Genomic DNA, 23,120 nt, shown 5'->3' on the forward strand with positions numbered 1-23,120 from the left:
GTGCCACCATGCCCTCTAGCACGTCCTCGTAGCTAATGTCCCAACTAGTTTCTTTTCTTCTTCTTAATAATATCTAAAATTGTTCTTTTCTCCTCCACCATTTGCAAGACGCTCTCATTGGTTTTCTGCTAGACCCAGCTAATTCGTTCCATTCTTCTCCACACCCACATTTCGAAAGTTTCCAATCGATTCTCATCATTTTTGCGTATGTATATATGTTATATCCATAGTTGGTTATGTATTCATACAAAATGGAAGTGTGTAAAATTTAAGTTCCAAGATTTAAAACTAACAAACAGGAAATTAACCTAATAATAGAATTGTATTTAAAACAGCCCTGAATATTTGATTTCTGATAAGTTGAATATAGTATTTTCATTTCAAACAAAAATCTGTCATCTGTGAGATCACTTATCAGAAAAAGGTTATTTTCTTACCTTTGAGACGGCGCCCAGTATTTCTCAGGTGGTGCCAAGATATTACCATCGTCACCTTTACCCCAACCGACTTTACATAACAGAGCACCAGACGTATATAAACATCGCAGTTCTCTGTTGTCAGCAAACGGAGAGAAGTACACACCACTTCCAACTCCTGCATGTGAGTATGTTACTACCTTATTACTACTAAATTCATGTTTCTCTGGCTGCACAGCTGACAAAGTAGATGAGCTGAAAACACAAGAAAATAATTATTAGAAACGACGCATAAGGGAAACATGATCGAAACCGAAAATAAAGTAGATCGGCTTTACTTTTAAAGACAGTAATGGATGTATTTTTAATGTAATTGTTAAGGAGGTAAGTGGAAACACTTACTTCGTAGAGTGCGTCTGTAAGAAAAATATAAGTAAAAAAGCTTAGTAAATGCTCTTGAAGTGGTCCCCCAGCATATCCCGAATTGTACCATAACCTTGATCATATTTCTGATCTAGTCAGCTCTGCTTATGAAATGAAATGAAATCTTTAAGTTTTACGTTCCACGGTTGTGCCGGTTAGGCTAAAGGAGGCGGTGATGATGAGAGATGAGTGAAATGGTGGAATGAAGAAAGTGGGAGGAAACGGGAGAACCCCGAGAAAACCCACGAGCACGGTGTTTGTCCAACACAAAGTCCACATTACTTTGTGGTGGACAAGCAAGCCAAAGGCGCGTACGCTAACAACACCACCTAGATTACACGATGTAATCTAGGTGGTGTTGACGCTAACCGCGTAGCCACGGAGGAGCTCTGCAGGAAAGCGAGTTCAATACAATCGCAAAGTCCAAGTTACAGTAGACACCTCGTCAACCTAAGATTCCTTTAGGAGCTCCTCCGTGGCTAAGCGGTTAGCGTACGCGCCTTTGGCGCGGGAGACCCGGCTTCGATTCCCGGCGGGAGCTCATGTGGTTCGGATTCCACGTTAATCAGTAGGTCCACGTCTCATATAACCTCGCTGCTGAACGAGACGTTAAACTCAAAATCAACTCAACTCAACTAAGATTCCTTTTTAAAAAAACGTTTCTATTTATTAATGTTCGTTTAGAATGTTAAAATTATCATGGCAGTCAACTATAAAGAAACAATTATCACTAACCTTCCAGGAAAAGGCACGTAAACGTAAGCTATCATGTGACTAGTAAGAGAACCTCCCTCGTAGATTTCGATCTTCAGACTCTCAGGCCATTGTAAGATTTTTATTGGGAATATCTGTCCTATAGAAACCACAAATTTTGAACCTAAACTTTGTGATGGTGAACGGCATACTTCTTTATTGTTGTAGAAAATCTTCACATACACTTCGTATTTTTTCACAGCTGCTCTTCTTTGGGCTTCCCTACAAAGAAAGAAAAAAATATTAAAAGAAAAAAATCAGAGAGAAGAAGTAGACGATTATATCACTTATTTACCCTCCGTGTTATGTAGAAAAAAGCACCTGTATAAAGCACATAATGTGAACACGTACGCCTTATATAGGATATCATTTACCTTTAAATTTTCAAAACTTCGTCGATTCAACAATTACGAGGTATAATTACATGGGCGCACGGGGGGGATATTCAAAATTAACAAAAAAAAATTGGCTACTTACCAATGAATCCTCATACATTGGCCAAACTAAACGTAATATTAACACGCGTGTGAAGGAACATGTTAGACAATCAAAAAAGTCACAAGATGAAGGCATGTCGGGTTTAGCGCTTCATCTAAAACAACATTCACATAATATAAAACAGGTTAAAGTAATAGATTCAGCAATATCAAAAAACCAACGGGAAATTAAAGAATCGTTCTTTATTCATAAATACAAACCTGCATTGAACCTTGATACTGGCAATATTGATCGAACTTGCGTACCTACCTATCTTTGATGCAAACTTTGGATCTGGCAATAGTGGCCTAACATAGACACCGCGTTCTTTTTTATTCAGTTCATTCTTTTTTTTTTCACTCTGCTCTGTTCATCTCAGGATCTTTTTTGTACGTTATTTTTATATAGTGGCATCCAATCCTGTTTTTACTCCTTTTATCTCCTTTTCGATTTAATCCTTTTTACTTTGCCACTGAGGAAGGAACCAGCTGAGAGTTCCGAAACGTCAAAATCTTTAAATTTTTCAAGGGAGGATTCTTTGGTAAGTAGCCAATTTTTTGTTAATTACGAGGTGTGTTCAAAAAGTATCGAACCTTTGGTTGGCAAAAATATCCAACCTGCATTGTTGCCAGTACAATCGTCGATCAATGTTGCCAGTATCAAGGTTCAATGCAGGTTTGTATTTATGAATAAAGAACGATTCTTTAGTTTGGAAATCCGAAACACTAATTCCTTTCAAAGTAGTCTCCTTGGTAATGAACACACTTCTCCCAGCGCTCTCGCAATTGTTGGAAACACTTCTGGAACAAAGCTTTTGAAATGGTGAGCAACAGTACCGTCGCATTCCGCATGATGTCTTCTCTTGACTCAAATCGGGCCCCTTTTTAGTGGCATTTTTAGTTTGGGAAATAACCAAAAGTCACACGGAGCCATGTCAGGTGAGTAGGGAGCCTGATGACACACAGGAATGTTGTGTTTGGCGATGAAAGCCTGAATCAAAATTTCGCGGACACTCTCTTCATGTCCGAATTCTCGTTCAAAATTGAATGTGCCGATCTGATTGAATGATTTGCGCTTAGGCATCGTCAAGAGAGAAAATTTGATCTAATATTGGTGCTCAAGTTTTTCTGTCATTTTACAAAAAAACCGGAATTCGACGACCGTTCACACTACACGTCTTCACTCGTTGGCCGACTACCAGCGATTGACGCTTCTCCGAGCAGGAAACAATTCACGACTGCGCATGTCTCCTCTACATTTACACTGAAAAATGAAATGAAATCTTTGAGTCTTACGTCCCATGATTGCGCCGGTTAGGCTAAAGAAAACGGTGATTATGAGAAATGAATGAAATGGTGGAATGAAGAAAGTGGGAGGAAACAGGAGAGATCCGAGAAAACCCAAAAGCACGGTGTTTGTCCACCATAAAGTCCACACGGCGCGAGCTGGGATCGAACCAGGGACCCCAAACACCGGACGTGAACACTACCACTAAGCACCGCGCCCCTACATTTACATTTAAAAAGTCTCCTGTGCTTCATTGGTTTACGCAGGAAAAATGAGGTTCGATATTTTTTAAACACCTCGTATATTTATCTTTAAAGTTTTAGTAGTCTACAGAATGTAGACAAAATACCAGATATACAAATTGACTAATTCTAAACACAAACCACAACATCTCTTTATCGTCTTGAGATTTTGACCCTACTTCTTTTCCTTGTAGTAATTTTTAATTACATGAAAGGAAAAGGACGTAAAAAGGATTGCTACATTGCTCAATTGTCAGAACAATACGAGGAAGATCGAGTCAAATCGGAACTTTTAATCTTATGAATATAAATGCAGCGTATATACGAATGGCTTAGTCGTGCCTACAAGAGAAAAGTATGTACTATCACTGCATGCTGAGCTGAAATCGTGTGGGTACGCGAGTCATTTGGTTAAAAAAAAAAAGATAAACAAATCTGTGAGTGCAACCATGGAACAGCTGTTATGAATATTTCTTGTGATTAAGGCGAAAACCCAAGTGAAATTTATGATAGAAACTTCAAGTAATCTTGAGAGTTAAGCCGTAGTAAAACATTTGCATGGTGCGAAGCGTGAACGACAATCTTGGCGGAGAAATGGCTAAGAGCGAATTGCAATTGCTCCCGTGAACATTGATTGGGATGAACATCTGATCCTTGAATCCAGACCGGTAACTTCGGAACTTTCGAAATAGGCGCATCTTTCTGCTGGAAATGTGAACCAGTAATCATGAGCATCTAATGTTTCGGACGGTTAGTGTATGCTGGGTTTTGCCGTACGATTTGAACATTACAAAAGTCGGCTGCGAGTTACTAGTATTCCTCCCTTATAGTTTGGGGTTCATTTCAAGAGATTTTCATTTGTTTGAACACTTACAGGACTTCCTCACGGGTCATCAACTGCAGTAACAAAGAGGAGAAGCATGCACAGTACGATTTTGGTTCCGGAGTACTGAGATATCTTCCTAAGCCTTTAGTATTGAAGCACATGTGAAAAACTTAGATAAATGCATTAGTATAGACAGAAGATTGATTAAAGAAATAGAAGCCTTTTTTCATATGTCTAAAATGTGTGCCCCTACTCTTGAAGCTCCTCATATAAGGATTGCCTGAAACTTTAAAACCGACACATATGTTGTAAGCAAATCAAAAGCAAAATTTTATATGATGTCCTGTACCAAGCTTATGGGTAAGTCACCAAAATAATTACTGGTATGTTTAGCTACCGGCAATTAAAGTTTTGCGAAATGATTAGTTTACTAAATTTTTTCAAGTAAACATTTACGTAATACCTATTTTCTAATAAACACTCTTGTTGGCAAACGTTTACCTACTTGAAAAATTTTAGTTTATTAAATTTTCTTATTGGAAACAAAACATTTAATCCGAAAAATGTTTACCTTTTCGAGTTATAGAATTAATCTTAAGATAGTTCTAATATATACAACGACGTCTAACTGGTAACGGGTTTTATTTCAAAGACTATTTTTCTGTGCAAGCTTGAATTATCAAAACATATGTAATGCTTATTCACGGCGAAGTTTAAATAGTCTACTTATCTTTCAAACGCGGGTTTGTGATCCAAAAGTAAGCATTTTATTATAAAGCCATTGATGTTCTCGTAAATATTATGAGACTTCTGAATATCTTACAATGAACTTACATATGGCATTCAGGATCTTGTGTTACGTTTCCAGTCTGCAACAATTCAAACGAAAGACGTGGTTCTCCTGGCGGACGGCGACTTTCATTAAATCGTGCTTTAACATCTGCCTTCATTGCTTCTCGATTAAATTCCTCTGGTGGAACAGGCTCTGGCAGCTCTTCTTCAGATAATAGCTTTTCATCTGCTTCTTGTTCCGGAGTGTAAGCAGCACCCCCTTCTTCTTCAGCTTTCTGGGATCTTTCCTTCTGCCTTCGTTTTGCTTTTTGCTAGTAGAAGAATAACTAAAGTTATAAAAGTATATTTAATCACTTCTCGGTCTCATTTCAAAAGAAAATTTACTCCAAAATAGGTGATTTTTTAAAAAATTAGTTATTTGTTCATATTTCAAAGAGCAAAGCAATAAGCACTACCACTATTTTTAAAAAAAAAAAAAAAGAAATCGTTTATTTTTGTGAGAATATTTGACAGTAATATATTGTGTTGATACGATTGAAATGGAAATGGATAGACCAAGCTGAAGTGTATAACGTCACAAAACTCTGTACATGTTCAGAAAACAAGTTGAGATAACCAGTCAGTCTGAGAGCAATCTATCATTGAACAGTGTCGTTGAAACTGCATCATGAAGAACACACAATTTTAACAGGTTGACTGCCAAGGTGACTTGAGGGTACTGGTCCCAGGAGGCCATAAATTTCATCTTACCTTTGGCTCGATTATGGATAGTTATATCACATTTTTGTCGCGATATTTTGTTTCTCCGGAAAATGTGCCAATGGGAGCCGAGCACCTTATGTGATTCTCATTGTCTCACAGTAATTTGTGATATCAAGCATGAGCATCATATATGGTGCTCATGGCCCCAGAGAAAAATAAGGTCAGCACCACATATGATGCTCATGGCAGTCAACCTGGTTAAGTGATTTTCCTATGCGAGTTCAACTGGGACATTCTGCACATTTGGTTACGAAAAAAATATGAACACTGCATTTGCGCATGCATGCATGCATGCACTATTCGCTATTGGTTTGTGAAATTACTAGCCGGTGATACAACAATCAAAAAGGGAGCCCTGAAGCATGTTCTGATGAACTCTTGAGGAACACCTAAAAAGCGAAACCTCAAAAAAAGCGTTCCTGTAATTAATTGTAGATGAGTTAAGCATACACCAAAAAGCACTTGTCGTTTGGGAGCTCCACGCAATTGTAAAAAAGAAAAGTTGAACTTATGGCTATACCACTTGAGTTAGTAGTGACAATAAGAACCACACTTGAGAATTATAACAAAAACATTATATTTTGCAGTACACGACAATATAAACACATTCTCCCGTGATACTTGTATTTCGTTACATAGATGGAGTCCCTCCCTCATTCCCCCAATAATTCGGACATTGAGTACACTTCTTACGTATATTTACTTTTATAACTAATCCCTGTACTATATTAAACTCAAACTCTTTTTTCGTCGCGAATTCTGTCCAGGAATTTGAAGTTTAAAATATATAAACAGATAATTATGCCTATTGTTCTGTATATTTGAGAAACATGGTATTTACTCTGAAGGAAGAACGTAGGCTGAAAGTATTTGAAAACAAGATCCTGACCCAAGAGGAACGAGAATGGGAAATCGCGGAAACTTCATAACGAGGAACTACATAATTTATATCGTTTACAAAGCACTGTTAGGTTCATCAAATCGAGGCGGCTCAGGTGGGCAGATCATGCAGCCGCAATGGAAGAAAAAATGAAATGAAATGAAATTTTTGAGGTTTACGTCCCACGATTATCCCGGCTAGGCTAAAGGAGACGGTGATGATAAGAAATGAATGAAATGGTGGGATGAAGGAAGTAGGAGGAAACGTGAGAATCCCAAGAATCCACGCACACGGTGTTTGTCCACCACAAAGTTCACTTGGCGGGAGCAGGGTTTGAACCCTGGACCCCATACACCAGAGGTGAACGCTTTACCACTGAGCCACCGCGTCCCCCAACAATGGAAGAAAGTAGGAACACTTTCAAAGTTTTAACTGGAAGTCCAATTGGAAAACGACCATTAGGAAGACCTAGGCGCAGATGGAAGGACAATATTAAGATGTATCCCTCAGAAATACGAATATAAAGTAGAAACTGGATCCATTTGGCTAAGGACAGAAGTCAATGGAGAGCTTTTGTGAACGCGGTACTGAACCTCCGAGTTCCATAGACCATAGAGTTAGTTAGTTAGTTAAGTCTGTATTATATACTGAATTATCACATGAGCTGTAATCTATATTTACATAACCGCTCTAAAATGGTTTTACAGCTCTCATTTGCGCACAAACAATCACGACTCATCGGTGTCCGTTATTCAGAGGTTTCACTCTACTGTGGCTGTTTCATTTCTGAATATCCAGAATGGAAGATGATAATGTCTAAAATTCTTGCCCGTATAAATTCTAATTTTATTAAATTCCGTTGTTTGAATTCTTGTTCAGAGCAAGCATTCAGTTTCTCACTACAACTACCTTCTGACATATAATGTTTTTACCTTGTATCTTGAGTTGAGTGATTTTCTCAGGACTCATTTAGTTTACTCTGCCACTTCCTTCAGTAATTGCTTAAAGCTGCTACAAGGGACACTTGTTATATTCCTCCTCCCTATGCAAGGTTTACAGATCTTGGTGCTAAAACTTAAACAGTAAAGCATGTATTTTCTTGAAAGAAGTTTGACTGAAGTGAACCATGGTTTTCTGAGTTATCTTCATTCGCAGGAAATTTATTTTTTGATAACAAAAACTAGCAATAATCTTTATTAACAGCACAACACACGATTCTCTAACAAGAAAAACATTGTTTCTAAAACTTTAGAGAATTAATGCTGCACTAATTCTTTTAGGTTATAGTTTTACACGGAGGAGGAATCTAATGAAGTACCCAGTTTTGCAATTTTAAGTCGTCACTGAAGAAGGTGGCAAAGCATCCTGAAACAGACTTTAACTAATTCACCCAAATTGAGATATAAGGTAAAGACATTATATTTAAATACGTATCCTATAGTATCCACTAGCAAGTAACTTCTGGCAGTTACAGCGAACAATTAAAAGGCCTGGTGGAAGATCCTGTTCCACTTCTACATAGAAACTGGTTTTATGCATTATATGAAATATAGTGCCGTCTAACACATCACTCAATAAGTTCATAGGATGACATACAGATGTCGATGACAATTTTAACAAATTCATACGATGTCTCGGAAGTACTAACAGTCAAGTGATACATGTCAACATTTCATAACAATCTGACGTTTAGTTCACAAGTTGTAGTGGTTTTAGTGACGTTACTTGTGTAATTTTCAAAACAATGGGAAAAAAATACAGTTCAAGCAAAGCAATGGCTTGGCAAATGTTATTTGGACTCTGCTCCATCGAGACAAATAGTAGAGAAGTCGTATGCTGAGTTTAAACACAGCCGTACAAAATCTGATGATGCTGAATGACCTAGTCGCCCAAATAATTCGCCAGCTGTTCTATCAATAAAAGTCTACACAACAGTTTTGGCCGATAGTAAAGTGAAGTTCCGTGAGATAGCTCACATTTTAAAGATATCATTAAGTCTGTGTGTTCACCATTTTGCATGAACATTTCTCCACGAGAAAGCTCTGTTCGAAGTGGGTACCGCGTTTGCTCACAGTCGACCAAAAACAACAACGTGTTGACAATTCTGAGCACTGTTTGGAGCTGTCTCAGCGCAATAAAGAGTTTTTTTTTTTTAATTATTTTTATTTATTTATTTTAATTCACACGGTATGTAACAATAAATGAAACATGGATCCATCACTACATTCCAGAGTCAAATCGGTAATCAGCTAAGTAGACACCAACCGGTCAAAGCCGCCAAAAGCGACCAAAAACGCAAATGTAAGGTTCTAGCCTCCGCATTTTGGAGTGCACACGGTATTGTATTCATCGATTACCTTGAGAAAGGAAGAACTATCAATAGCGAATGTTATATGACGTTATTGGTGCGCTTGACGGAAGAAATTGCGAGAAAAAAGAGAGACCTCAAATGAAGAAGAAAAAATGCTCATTTACCAAGACAATGCACCGTGTCGCAAGTCGATCACAACAATAGCAAAATTGCACGAATTGCACCTTGAACTACTTCCCCGTATCCGTACTCCATGGGAACCGAACTCCATAGGTCCCAGCGAGTACTTACCTGGTTGCAAACCTAAAATGAATGCTCTATGGAGAGAGATTCAGCTCTAATAAATAAAAGAAATGATTGCTGAAAATGAAGCCTAATTTGAGGCCAAAGATAAATCGTCTACAAAATAGGCAACGAAAAGTTAGAGAAGCGTTGGAATGAATGTATAGGGTGTCTACTGAGTTTCATTTTCAAAATCCCAGTATTTTTCCAGTATAATCAGTACAACTATCAACAAAATTCCAGTACCTAATACAATGATTTTTTAAAGTTCTTTAGGAATAATCACACTCTTGATGATTTTAGGTTTGTGATTGTTTTACCATTAAAAGAATATTTTATTCTTAATAAATTTAGGTAGCCGTGATTTTTTTTTTTTTTAATACAATGACTTTTTAACATTTTTGAAGGGCCTCCCAACTTCCCTCACAGCCCTCCACTCCACCTATTGCTTTAAATGTCTAATTACAAAATTATACAAAATTGTTTTTAAGACAAAACAATTACAAAAAAGTATTGTTGACAAATTACCAGTTTCATGATTTTTCCAGTATGTGTGTCAAAATTCCAGTATATTTCCAGTATTTCCAGTATCAAAATTAAATTTCAGTATAATTCAAGTATTTCCAGCATCAGTAGACACCCTGATGTATCATCTTGAAGGAGACTATTTGGCGAATGAAGTCGAATTTTGACTAAAAGTTATTGTCATCCTATTATTAAAAGTTTTATTAGTCATCCAACGAACTTATTGAGTGATGTTTTTATCGGCGATTTGAACTTGATTGCTGTGGAATATGCCACACCTGGTCTAATTTGCAATTTACAATTTCAAGAACCATGGAAGTTTTAGCTACTTTTTAAATAGTTTGGTTCACCAAAAAAAATTCGCATCTTTGTGTCTGCCCGAAAGAGAGAAAATTTCAAGAACTACCGTAGAGCCTTTTGTATTCCAACTGTGCCTCTTTTGGTGCTGCTGTCAATATGCGATTTCTCGTACCTCCCTCGATGCGGAAGCGTTGCTACAATGAATTATTTCACAGACTTCGCTGTGCTCTGTCTTGTTGGCCATTCTAAGTAGCCTACGATCTTCACTTGTCAAGACCAAATGATTGAATGACAAATTGGCAACGCAGCTGAGGTCATTCACTTCTTTTTCCTAAACAAAGGGAGGGTTTCATCCGTCAGAGGTTTGAGGGGGTGGGGCCTAGGTATATTTCGCATATTTTCTGAGGGCACACCTGAGATAGATAGGTTCTAGCTATTGGATGATTCACCATTAATTTGGACTGGAAAAATGAAATTAAATCTTTGAGTTTTACGTCCCACGGTTATGCCGGTTAGGTTAAAGGAGACGGTGATGATGAGTAATGAATGGAATGGTGGAATGAAGAAAAGTGGGACGAAACGGAAGAACCCTGAGAAAACACACGCACACGGTGTTTGTCCACCACAAAGTTCACTTGGCGGGGCTGGGATCGAACCCCAAGCACTAGAGGTGAACGCTCTACCACTGAGCCACCGCGGCCCTAGTTAGGACTCCAGTTCGTTCATGGGGATGATAAATCCAGTTAGGAGTAATTATGGATATTGCTTGAAATACTACCTGCACTGCTGTTGAGATCAGCGGGTTAGTATAACGCTCAGGATGCAAACTACTAATCTGCCAGTGAAATACAATGCTAAAATGAAACTGAATGACTTTCTATTCGACAATTTTTTCTTAAATATTTTCAATTTATCAAATGAAGACCTCAGGGGGGGAAATAATGATATCCCACACTGACATCATTTTGAGATACACGAGTTTGAATGTTTGGGTACGTAGTGAACATTATTGAGAAACCTGTAAGGAATTGGCCATATCTCTTGTTATCGGCAATTCTTTGAGGGATAACAGATCCACTGGCGTCAAGCAGCACAGGCTATTTTACTCATTTTTTATGATTTTGAGAGTTATCATTATTTTCCCCCGAGGTCTTCAAATATTAATTTGTCTTAAAGTATAAGCGTAGAACAAACATCAAACCAAACTCCTTCACGTGGTGTACTCCTTGACACTGCTACTTGTTTCTCACAAAGTTGTAAATGTAGGATATGTCTTTTATCCACTGGCGCCTTCAATCTTATGAATGGTTGATAGTGTCTGATATACAAGGTATTTCAAAACAACTCTGACAACGTTTGGGAGGTGATTCCTGACACCAAGACAAGACAAAAATTATAGACCAACCTGGGTGCACAAATGCTTCCTTTCGGAGTTATAGGCTGCCGAAAACATGAAAGACTGAACATTAAAGGTCCATAGTTCCAAAACTATGGGACCTACTGTAGTCGGGTCAAGACTTCATTTAGGAAGTAGTATGTGCCCTATCCAAATAACCAAGTTTCAGAATCCTGCTGTACTTCCGCAACCATTTTTATAGAGATAGTTGGTGTGTACTTCAAATTATATGCCCGGAGCCAAACTTCTTCTATAAAAATTGTTGGGTGAGTAGCTTAGGATTCTGAAACATGTATCTTTAGATACTGCACATATTAGTTCCTAAATGAAGTATTGACCCGACTTCGGTAGATCCCATAGTTTTGGAGCCATAAACCTTTATTTTTTTATTTTTTTTTAATATATGTTATCGGCAGCCTATAACTCCGAAAGGAAGCATGGAAGCATTTATGCATCCCAACTGGCCTATACATTTTGTCTTATTTTGGTGTCAGGAATCACCTCCTAAACATTGTCGGTGTTGTTTTGAAACACCCTGTATAGTAGGCCCTATTAACCACACACACATTATCAACGAAGATTTTTAATATACTCCTTTTACTTTTAGTAGAAAAAAGGAAATTTTACAATTCATACCCGTGCTTTATGTTGACTCCTCCATTCTGCCAACTGACTAGAATATTCTTCTAACTTCTTATGATACACCATATTGTACTCATCTTCCAATTCATTAAGTTCTAGCTCAATCTCATTTTCCCATGCTTTCTTATCACTTTCCAGATCCGTTTCCTCCTTTTTGATTTGCAATTTTACAGTCGTATTTATGTATCCCTGTGACTGACGCAACTTTTTCAACTCCTTCCACGTTCGCAGAATTGACTTGAATAGTCGCCTACTGTTCCTGCCATCTAATTCTCTCAATTTTCGTGTTTCTTTAATTTCCTTTTGATAATTTTCTAATCTTTTCTTCTGAGTAGAAATTAGTTCTTCTGTTGCTTCAGCTGAAAGTTCGAGAACTCTCCTCACATTGTCGCGTGCTCTCCTGAGTGCTTCAAGTTTCCCGGACAATCTTTCCTCGATGCTCTGCTGAACTCGCAGAGTGTACATTTGATAAAGCTCAGTTAACTGTTGCGCCAAAACGTGTTCTTTACTAAAGAGTGGGTGATGTGTGAATATTACGGAAAGAATATCAACTTCTAATATGAACCGACCTTCAATATCAATTGCACCAGAAATGTATTTGTTGTCCAGATCACTGTTTACAGCCTATAAAAGAAACAAAAAAAAAATATAACAATTATGTAAGTTGTGAACACATGCTATCTTAATATACAGGGTGGCCAGAAAGTCCTTTTACACTTGCACTTATTTCATTCTTATATTAATAATACTTACAGTTATGTTTACAAAACGTCCGTATGTACACCTCAATTATCCCTGCACAACTTGATACTCCTCCATGTCCTACTCATCCGCTTTAGCAGCTGTGACGTCACAAGCTGCAAAGCATCATTGTCCACGTACCGCTTCTTCCTGGCGTGTAATTTGACGATACACAACAGGTCATTGCCTAGTGTCACAAGATCCGGAGTCCAAGGCGGCCAGGTATAAGGGACTGGTGAATGTGGGGACCCACGTCCTATCCAAAGTGAAGTCATTAGTATTTGCCATTGTTGTTCACCAAACACGGAAGGGCGAGACAATGAACTGGTCAACGCACAAACTTTATTCTCCTCCCTCCACGGGCAGTCATGTGGCAATCACGTGACAATTTATAAAAGGAGCACCGGTACCATATCAATGAACAGAATGGAAGGTTCTAATTTTAAGTATCTTAACATCTTTCATTGTTACACGCATTTGGTTCGGGTGCAAAAGGATTTTCTGGCCACTCTGTACAGCATCGTATAATTACTAATTGATATGATGGGGTGTATTTTAAATGTTTTAAGTTAAAAGAAATCTGTCGATGTATATTAATATTTATTGAACGCCTGCAATGACATGGGTTTAGAAGTAAATGCAAAGTAAAATAAACATATGGAAATTCGCCATGACCGTAATATTGCCAATTATGAATACGTTAAAATATCAACTAATAATTACTTATTGAGCGTATGAAACACATTTGCAATAATAAACGATAATAATGTACTGACTCACCTGTAATATTCCTTCAATACATATTTTTTAGCCTATATTTCAATCTAACTAGCGGTCAATCTTCTTCACGCAGAGGGCTTAAATTATTTCCGTATGAAGATCTTTGCATAGTTGATGCAACTAACAGTGGTATGTTGTAAAACACACACATAAACACACACACACACATACACAAAAATCTATATTAAGTATTCTATCCACAACCAGTTACTTATCTTACTGGTGCTCGCGCCAAGTGAGCTTTTGGTGGACAAACACCGTGTACGCGGGTTTTCTCAGGGTTCTCCCGTTTCCTCCCCACTTTCTTCATTCCACCATTTTCATTCATTTCTTATCATCACTGTCTCCTTTAGCCTAGTAGGCAGAATCGTGGGACGTAAAACTAAAAGATTTCATTTCATTTTATCTTACTGGATAAGAATTTTGCACCAATTAACTTTTTTTTATTTTTATTTTTAATTTTTTATTATTAATATTATTATTATTATTATTATTGATGCTATCACCTTGCACTAATATTTGAAGCGCTTGGAGGATAAAGATGTTATGTTACATTTTTCGAAATGTTGCATTCTGGCTGTTCATGCACGTGTTATATGCTACTCATGCTACCTAACACATTATTTGGTGAGTCCTCGTCCTAGTGCAGATATTTAGAAACGATGAAGAGTGGTATGTTAACGGGCAAAGTTGTGAAAGTCAATTTTCCCATCATATTCAATTTGTTACATACCATCTTTATCCTCCAAGCGCTTCATTTATTATGTTCATAAACCGATGAGTGTTTCGAATTTCTACAAGTTCAGATCAAACATTATTGCAAACTGTGTAACTATAATATTACAACCTTCAACACATAATTTATATATATTTATATATAAATTTATATATTTTATTTATTTATTTTACGAACATATAACAATATTATGAAATCCTAAAATTTCTTATAATCATATTCCTCTTATAGAATGTTCTCCTTATCTATACTTAAAAAGGACTCTTTACCCTAATATAACATGCTTCACGTATGTTCTTTCCTGTGTTAGGGGGAGGCACAACGTAAAATTTCCACATTTTGTATTTAATGACACCAGATGGAAGAAACACATTAAGGAATCTTGTGACGATGAAGAAGCTGCATCAGGGTTGTCAAAACATCTGCAAATCACTCAATATTAAATACGAAATGTTTACATCGGACCTCCTCTAACACAGGAAGAAGCATATAATATAAGGATAAAGAACTCTTTATTAAATATGGATAAGGGGAACATTCAAGAAAGCTGGGATACTACCATTATTAATTATATTAACAAAAATTTTAGGACTTCATAATACTTTACTATAATATGTTCGGCTGTAAAAAAAAAAAATAAATAAATAAATAAATTCATCTGATTTAAACAATTCGCTACGCAAAACTATAAGTTCATTGTAAAAATTATTAAGATAATGTCTAATAAAGCCAAGTGGATACTTGGCGAAACTGTTACATGTTATTAAGTTTTACCATAAAGGTATTATTTTCTGCAACGATTAGTTAAAATCAAATTTACAACGTACCACTATTAATTGCAACAAATATGTAAAGATTTGCATAGGAAATGATTTAAGCCCTCTGTCCTGAAAAAGACTGACTGCTAGTTTAACTGAATTATAAGCTAAAAAATATGTATTGAAGGAGCATTACAGGTGAGTCAATATATTATTATTATTATAGTAAATAATACCTTCGACCTAGTTTTAAATATCTAGGAGCAACGTTAACAAATCAAAACCAAATCCAAGAAAAAAATTAAATATCGACTGAAAGCAGGGAATTCGGGTTATTATTCAGGCCAAATTCTTTTGTCTTCGTGAATTCAGTCGAAGAATTTGAAGTTTAAAATATATAAAACGATAATCGTGTTGGGGCCTCGGTGGCTCAGTGGTAGAGCGTTCATCTCTGGTGCTTGGGGTCCCGGGTTCGATCCCAGCCCCCGCCAAGTGAACTTTGTGGTGGACACACACCGTGTGCGTGGGTTTCCTCGGGTTTCTCCCGTTTCCTCCCACTTTCTTCATTCCACCATTTCATTCATTGCTCATCATCACCGTACCTTCAGCCTAACTGGTATAAACGTGGGACATAAAACTCAAAGATTTCATTTTAAAGATAATCATGTCTGTTGTGCTGTATGGTTCCGAAACATGATCGCCTACTCTGAGACAAGAACGCAGACTGGAACCTGAGACGAATATTAGGACCCAAGAGAAACGGGAATAGAAAATGGCGGAAATTTCATAACAAGAAACTGCATAATTTATATAGTTTACCAACGTTCTTAGGGTCAACATGTCTAGGAGGCTCAGGCGGGCAGGTCACGTAGCCAGAATAGAAGAAAGTAGGAATGCTTTCAAAGTTTTAACTGCAAATCCAATCGGAAAACGACCATTAGGAAGACCTACATGCAGATGGGAGGACAATATTAAGATGGATCTCGCAGAAATAGGAATACAAAGTAGAAAGTGGATCTAGTTGGATAAGGACAAAAGTCAATGGAGAGCTTTTGTCAACGCGGCATTGAACCTCCGAGTTCCATAATGAGTTATTTTTAAATATTAATTTTCTATCTATTACTAACCTGCAGAAATCTATTTTTAATTTCTTTATTCGCAGGATAAATAACTTGCAAGTTTTCCTTTAGTCTTACTTGTATTTAAACACATCTTTTCTTTCTTAAGCGCACTTAAATAGCACTGCATTTTACATTTTAAAAACATGTTACTATTTACAAACGCCTTTGACTAAACTATTTTGTAGTATTGTTATTCATTGGTTTATTATTGGTCAATTCCGCGGTAAGTGACCCTACGAAGGAAAAATTTTAAGTTTTACCTTGGCCTACATAAGTATTAAAATTCATTTTTAAGAATGCTGAATTTTTCATACACGAACAAGATGATACCAACGTTGATTTGTAGATGGCTCTGCAGGAGGTAAAATATGGCCACTTTCATGTCGCAGAATATCGTACCTACATTTGGATTTTAACACAAAGTTTTTTCCTGCTAATTCCTGTAGGTAAGTGAAGATCGCGTATGGTATTTATTAAGATAATGTTTGTGTTTACATCAGTGACATTGTTTTGCATATAATTTAATAATAGCAAGAAAATTATAATAATTGATTTATTCAAGTAGGCTGTCGTGTAAGTCACAAGAAAACATAAATAAGTTAATGTATTTATATACATAATTAAACAAACAAGCTGTTATTCTAAATTTTCTTCAATTGGACAGACGGTAATCAAAGGCCGTGCAGAAAGCCCCGAAATAATACGTGTAACTCTTTCAAATACTAAATATAATATGTCGTGTAAGTCACATTTCTTTCCCTGTCGTGTAAGTCACATTATGCGTGTCGTGTAAGTCACATTTTGTTGCAATGTTATTACATTGCCAATAGCTGCTAACTGCAGTAAAACGTATAAATAGTGAATTGATAACTCAATTAATGTATTAAGTGCCATGTTTAGTGTAAGAGAATGAAAGATAAGGAGGATAAAAGCAATATTATGAAGTATGGGTGTAAAATGTACTTGACTGGACTATAAATGTAACAAATGAATGAAAAGTTAAACAATATGAATCAATGTGATCTAGAAAGAAGTTTTAAAAAACGTGAGAGGAAGTATCTATTGTCTCTGGAACAATGCCGGCAAGTGTGGTTCCAAAGTTTCTAGCTTCAGCTACTTTTAATACTATTATTGGTTTTCTCGTACTCTTTCGTTGTTTTGGAAACATGCTTGTAAATTGGTATTTATTGCCTTTATGCATCTAAAGCTCAGGCCGGTATAGGACGGAGGTGGGCATGTGGGAAAGAATTCTTTCAGATCTATTGAAAAGATATCATCTCGGCATTTGCCTGGTGTGAATGAGGAACACATCAGTCAGGATTGCCAGCTATATGTTTTAAATCCGCAACCTACCGAGACAAATTTAGCACGCTACTACTCTGTCGCGCTTCCTTGGTAGAAAACATGCTTACTTAAACGAAAATATGTAAGTCACAACAAAGTTTACTTTAAGATTATGAAATTAGGACATGTCAGATATGTAACACTTGTCTTTTCTATTGCATTTCCAGATATGCCTAGTTCAGAAGCTTAATGGAAGCGGAAATAGATAGGGAAATTGAAAAGAATATTACATCAAATGTATTTTTAGTGGAAATTACTGTTTTATGTACCAAGAAAGGATACAAACCGGTCACTGGATATCACACAGTTGTACTATGTAAACTGCAATAATATATTTTCCTGAAGAAAAGGAAACCACAGAACATGATTCGTGCGTAATTATATCTGATTGTATGCATCAAGATATGTTTCCATTTGCTTGTTTCAAGTCTACACTTATGGAAGATTTTGAAGGGTGTCATCCGGGTTTTCCGATCAACAATGTGAATTATCAGTCGGATGATGGTGTACAACATTATTCACTTTGTTCAATAATATTGCAGAAAGTTGAAATGTCTTGGCATTTTTCGGCTACGAACTATGGAAAAGGCTCTCAAAGACAAATTGATCCTCAATCTGTTTTAGAATTTATTGAGAGAGCACGCAAGTTATGTCCGAACACTACTGTAGTAAAGAGTATTACTTCAAAAATTTGAGTTGATGCGCCAATGGAAACATCATAAGAAATATGTAATATTCCAAAAACACTAAACTAGCAATACTTTCATTGTGTTTTAGCGTATACAGAAGTACTATTGAATGTTGTCTCATCTAAGGTATTTCTTCACCACGAAGGAAGTTCGATTTCATTCCAGAACTGTTCATTGGCGCATGTGAAAGGAATAAACGCAGCGAAGAAGTGATGGAAATACTTTACTGGAGACAGGATATTATTACCCTTCGCCGAAAAAAGAACTATTAAATATTTGTCAGATGTGGAGAAAAGAATCAGAACAATTGTATGTAACATTTCTTCGCCATTACCATCAAGATAAAGAATTTTATTGGCCGCAACAGAAAGATTAGGCCTATGTTGCATTAACAGATGTCGATCACAGACATAAATTAGAATTTGACAAATTTTGCTCCAATAAAAGAACTGTTAACTTCTTGTTTTGTCTGTTAACTTTCTTTTATCTCTCTAAATAATTAGTGCCACTCTAACCGCCAATAGATTTTGAAAGTGTAATTAAACGAAGACATGATATTAGACTTCTCGTGTAAGTCACAAATTTATGTCGTGTACGTCACGTTATATTTGTCGCATATATTTTTAAATAAATACAGAAAATATAATAATGTTCTTTTGGCCTTGTAGCTTGGTATCTACTTAATATATGTAAAAAGTTTTAATATCCTTGTAGCAATAGAAGAACAGAATTTTCATATAGTTAACCGTTATTCAAAACACGATGTCTCCTACTGTCGTGTAAGTCACGTATATATTTAGAGACTTGTTTCAGCCATTTTGTTTACATATCTAAATGCTGCAAATAAAAATGAATAAAGGACTTATTGCCCCTTATTTATAACCTAAAACTTGCCCATGAAAATATCTTATAATTTTTGTAATACATAATATTTACTGCCGTCTGACGTCTGTTGTCGTGTAAGTCACAAATGGAATTAGCCTATTATTATTATTATTATTATTATTATTATTATTATTATTATTATTATTATTATTATTATTATTATTATTACTATTTAAAAAAGAACAAACTCATCCAATTTATGTACACTTTGCTATTTTAATCTCTCTTCAATGTAAACACACATCTAAGGAATTTCAATGATCAAATATGTAAAAAATAAAAACATGTGAAAAAGTCACAACCTTTACTGCCAGAAGAAAAAAATGCAGAGTGTTTTTTTGAAATACTGCAAATGTTTATGTCCTATATCTGTCTTCGGCGAAAATGTCGGTGAGCGTGAAAAATTTAAATACGTGTTTCTTATGTTCCTGAAATAACACATTACATATAAATTTGAATATAAACTAATTATTTGCTGAGCAAAACTAGATATTTTCATTAAAATTCAATACGTGTTAGAATTTCACCAACTAACTCTTTGGCTTCATCAGACACTATGTGATACAGGATAACTGTACAATCGTATAATACTTTTTTTTTTTTTTTTAATCTTCAACATTCCTTTAATAATTTCTGTTTCTTCTACCAAACTTTCCATCCCCCACCACATTTTTCTTTCTCCTATCCCTCCTTCACTTCGTTCTCCATCTTGTCTTCTTTCTTCTCTTTCTCCGTTTTTGTTCTCCCATCTTCAGTACTTTAACTTTTTTCTATCATATCCATTATTCTCTAACTGCTTATGGAATGTTTGTATACTTTGTTCTGCTTTGTCTTTTTCACTGCTTATTTGTATAATTCTTTTCTTTATATTATTGATTAAATTCATTTTGGTCGAGTGATCCACATCACTTTTGGCGTGGCAACAGTTTCCCGACGAGCAACTTTTTTGGTATCATTCTGTGTAGATCACTCCTTGTTTTCTCCTTATTTTCATATCCAGGAACACTATAGCCTCTTCCTTTTCCACCTCGAGCTCTAGTTGTATGTCTTTCTCTGTATCCTCAATTTCTTTTACAAACTTTTCCAATTGCCTTACAGTTCCTTCCCAAATCCCTATGCAATCATCAACATATCTACCAAAAAACACTAATTTGTCACTTCCTTTCATCCTTACTTTCTTCTCCTAGTCGTTCATAACAATTTCTGCCAGCACCAGACTCAACCTGGAACCTATACTTATTCCCTCCTTATTTTTTACTAACTTTTCACCTATAACACAAGAACTCTTATTCCATATAGTCTTCAGGGCCTCCTTCAGTCTTTCTCCACTCCAACCATTGATCCTCCTATCCTTCATCAATCCTTTAATGACTTTAACAATGTTGTTCCTTCTTAGGCTTGGAAACATAGCTTTCACGTCAATACTAAACATGATTGTTTTAGCTTTGCTCCGTCCTACTTCCTCTATCCTTCGTTTTAACTCCATCGAGTTTTTCACACTGCTAGTGTCTTGTTGTTTCTTTAACTCCTCCTCTAGTGGTTCAAATATATTCCCTCTGCAATCTAATACTGGTCTCAATTTTACCTCCTCCTTATGAACCTTAGGAAAACCTTTTATTATCGGTATTCTACCTTCTTTATTGAGACCTCTTTCAAAACCTGCTTTTGTTATTGACACCAAAACTTTTTCTTTAATTTCCTCACACATAGATCTTTCACCTATCACCTGTAAGTATCACAGATATGATTCAACTTTTCTTTGAACCATTGTTTACCCATTACTACGATGGCGCCACCTTTGTCTGCTTGTTGCACACATATGTCTTTTCTTTTCTTTATTTCTTTCAACACACTGTACTCTTGTTTTGAAAAGCCCCCCTTTGGCTTCTTTACGTTCCTTTCCACAAATCACCTTAGCCTTTCTTCTTATTTTGTCCCTCATCTCCTTGTCTTGAACTTGAACAATCGCTTGCTCTATCGAATATATAACCTCTTCTGCGTCCACTTTGGGTTCTTTCACTTTAAATGCCTATTCAAATTCTACTTACGGAAAATTTGAGTAGTTCAAATCTCATTATTATAAAAATGCAGCAAAATAATCAATATTGGAATTTACAAATAAGTGAACAAATAAAACGGATCGATGTCTGGAGCGACACTTTCACCAACAAGTTCTGCAGATTCCTCGTGGAAAGCATTACAATAAACACTTTCAAATAGGCTGAGAAAAGGTCAATGGTTTCTCACAAAGATATGACAGATAGTCCTTCAGTTTATTCTATCGTGACATTCATATCTTTCATTTTCATGTCTTATAGTAGGAAACCTTCTAGTTCTTTGCCTTTGGGTATGGTACCCTGTATTGAGGCGACATTACCTCTTAGAACTGCCATACTTATTCTTTGTATAAGGAAGGTGCTTGCTCTGTCATCGTCAGTTAACTGCGTGATCCGTCTGCCTATTTCTTTTTATAAAGTTAATACCTTCTCTGCCCCATGAACCACTAGATTCAATAGCGATAGTTACAAAATGAAAAAATGAAATGAAATGAAATCTTTGAGTTTTACGTCCCACGATTATGCCGGTTAGGCTAAAGGACACGGTGATGATGAATAATAAATGAAATGGTGGAATGAAGAAAGTGGGAGGAAACGGGAGAACCCCGAGGAAACCCACGCACACGGTGTTTGTCCACCACAAAGTTCACTTGGCGGGGGCTGCGATCGAACCCGTGACCCCAAGCACCAGAGGTGAACGCTGTACCACTGAGCCACCGCGGCCCCTAGTTACAAATGATATTTCTCCGTAAGATTACTGCATTTTCTCCTTTTTTCCGTTTCATTTCGACTGGCTATCTTTCCCGCTTGAATTGAAGTAACACATTATATGTAGTTAAAACGTAAAAGATTTTATTTTTTTAACACAAATGTGAAGAATAATAAAATTTGCTACGTATAATTTAGCGTGATTCATGATTTGATCAATATTTTATCTGCATCCTTTACTATGGCCTTCCTCAGTACAGAATCTTCAACTTACATATCAATGAGAAATTCCTACATTATTTTTATGAATGCCTCTTCTTTTCCTTTAGTAGTATCAGTATCTTTGTACAAATAAAAATACAAGTAATACCAGCAATAAAAACGGAAACTCGCCAGATTCCAGTCAACGGCGCCGACTTTCCAAAATTTATGTGGGTGAATCAATGTCGGGACGTCTTAGCCTATATGTTTTCAAAGAAATCTCAATATTTGATTGATTTATTTTTAGTTAAAATCTTTTATATTAACATTGTCATAAAAGTCTGTGCTGTGATAAAGTAAAATATGCTTGTACGATAAAGACAAATTGGGCTGCCCTTGCTCAGTCGGTAGCACGGCTGACTTAAACGCGAGAGGAACGGTTCAAACCCAGGTCGTAAGAGGAACGGTTCAAACCCGGGTCCCAACTAAAAATCTTGTGGATGCGTCGCACCCGCAAGATTATTTGTGTGGGTGCCGGAGTCTCAGCATCCAGTCGTAGTCGACGCGCATGACTAGTCCATTGTAGTGCAGTGTCTGTGATCGTGAGCCCATTAAGACTGCCGCTTCAAGCACCATAATAAGGAAAGGACCTCTTTCATGGTACTCGATTTTTTTTTTTTTTTTTCAATAACAAAATTACTTTCGCAGTGTTCTTTCGGAATTTGGTTAGGGTAGACCTGCATTCACGGAGTGCAGTAATTCCTTCGGGTTTAGAAAATATTTGGC

At 36.4% G+C, this 23,120-nt stretch overlaps 1 protein-coding gene across 1 annotated transcript in view; it reads right to left on the bottom strand.

Annotated features, from left to right (window-relative positions):
• The window catches only part of LOC145675624 (coiled-coil and C2 domain-containing protein 2A-like), a 302,517-nt gene that overhangs the window by 61,892 nt on the left and 217,505 nt on the right, over nt 1-23,120 (bottom strand). The window contains exons 11-14 of the mRNA XM_081746169.1: nt 12,309-12,938; nt 5,259-5,527; nt 1,575-1,814; nt 438-671 (exon numbers count right to left, since the gene is read on the bottom strand). Coding sequence (XP_081602295.1) covers nt 438-671; nt 1,575-1,814; nt 5,259-5,527; nt 12,309-12,938 — 1,373 coding nt within the window. The remainder of the gene's footprint in view (nt 1-437; nt 672-1,574; nt 1,815-5,258; nt 5,528-12,308; nt 12,939-23,120) is intronic.

Source organism: Thermobia domestica, chromosome 18 (assembly GCF_964235325.1).
Source record: "Thermobia domestica chromosome 18, izTheDome1.hap1.1, whole genome shotgun sequence".
NCBI lineage: Eukaryota > Metazoa > Arthropoda > Insecta > Zygentoma > Lepismatidae > Thermobia > Thermobia domestica.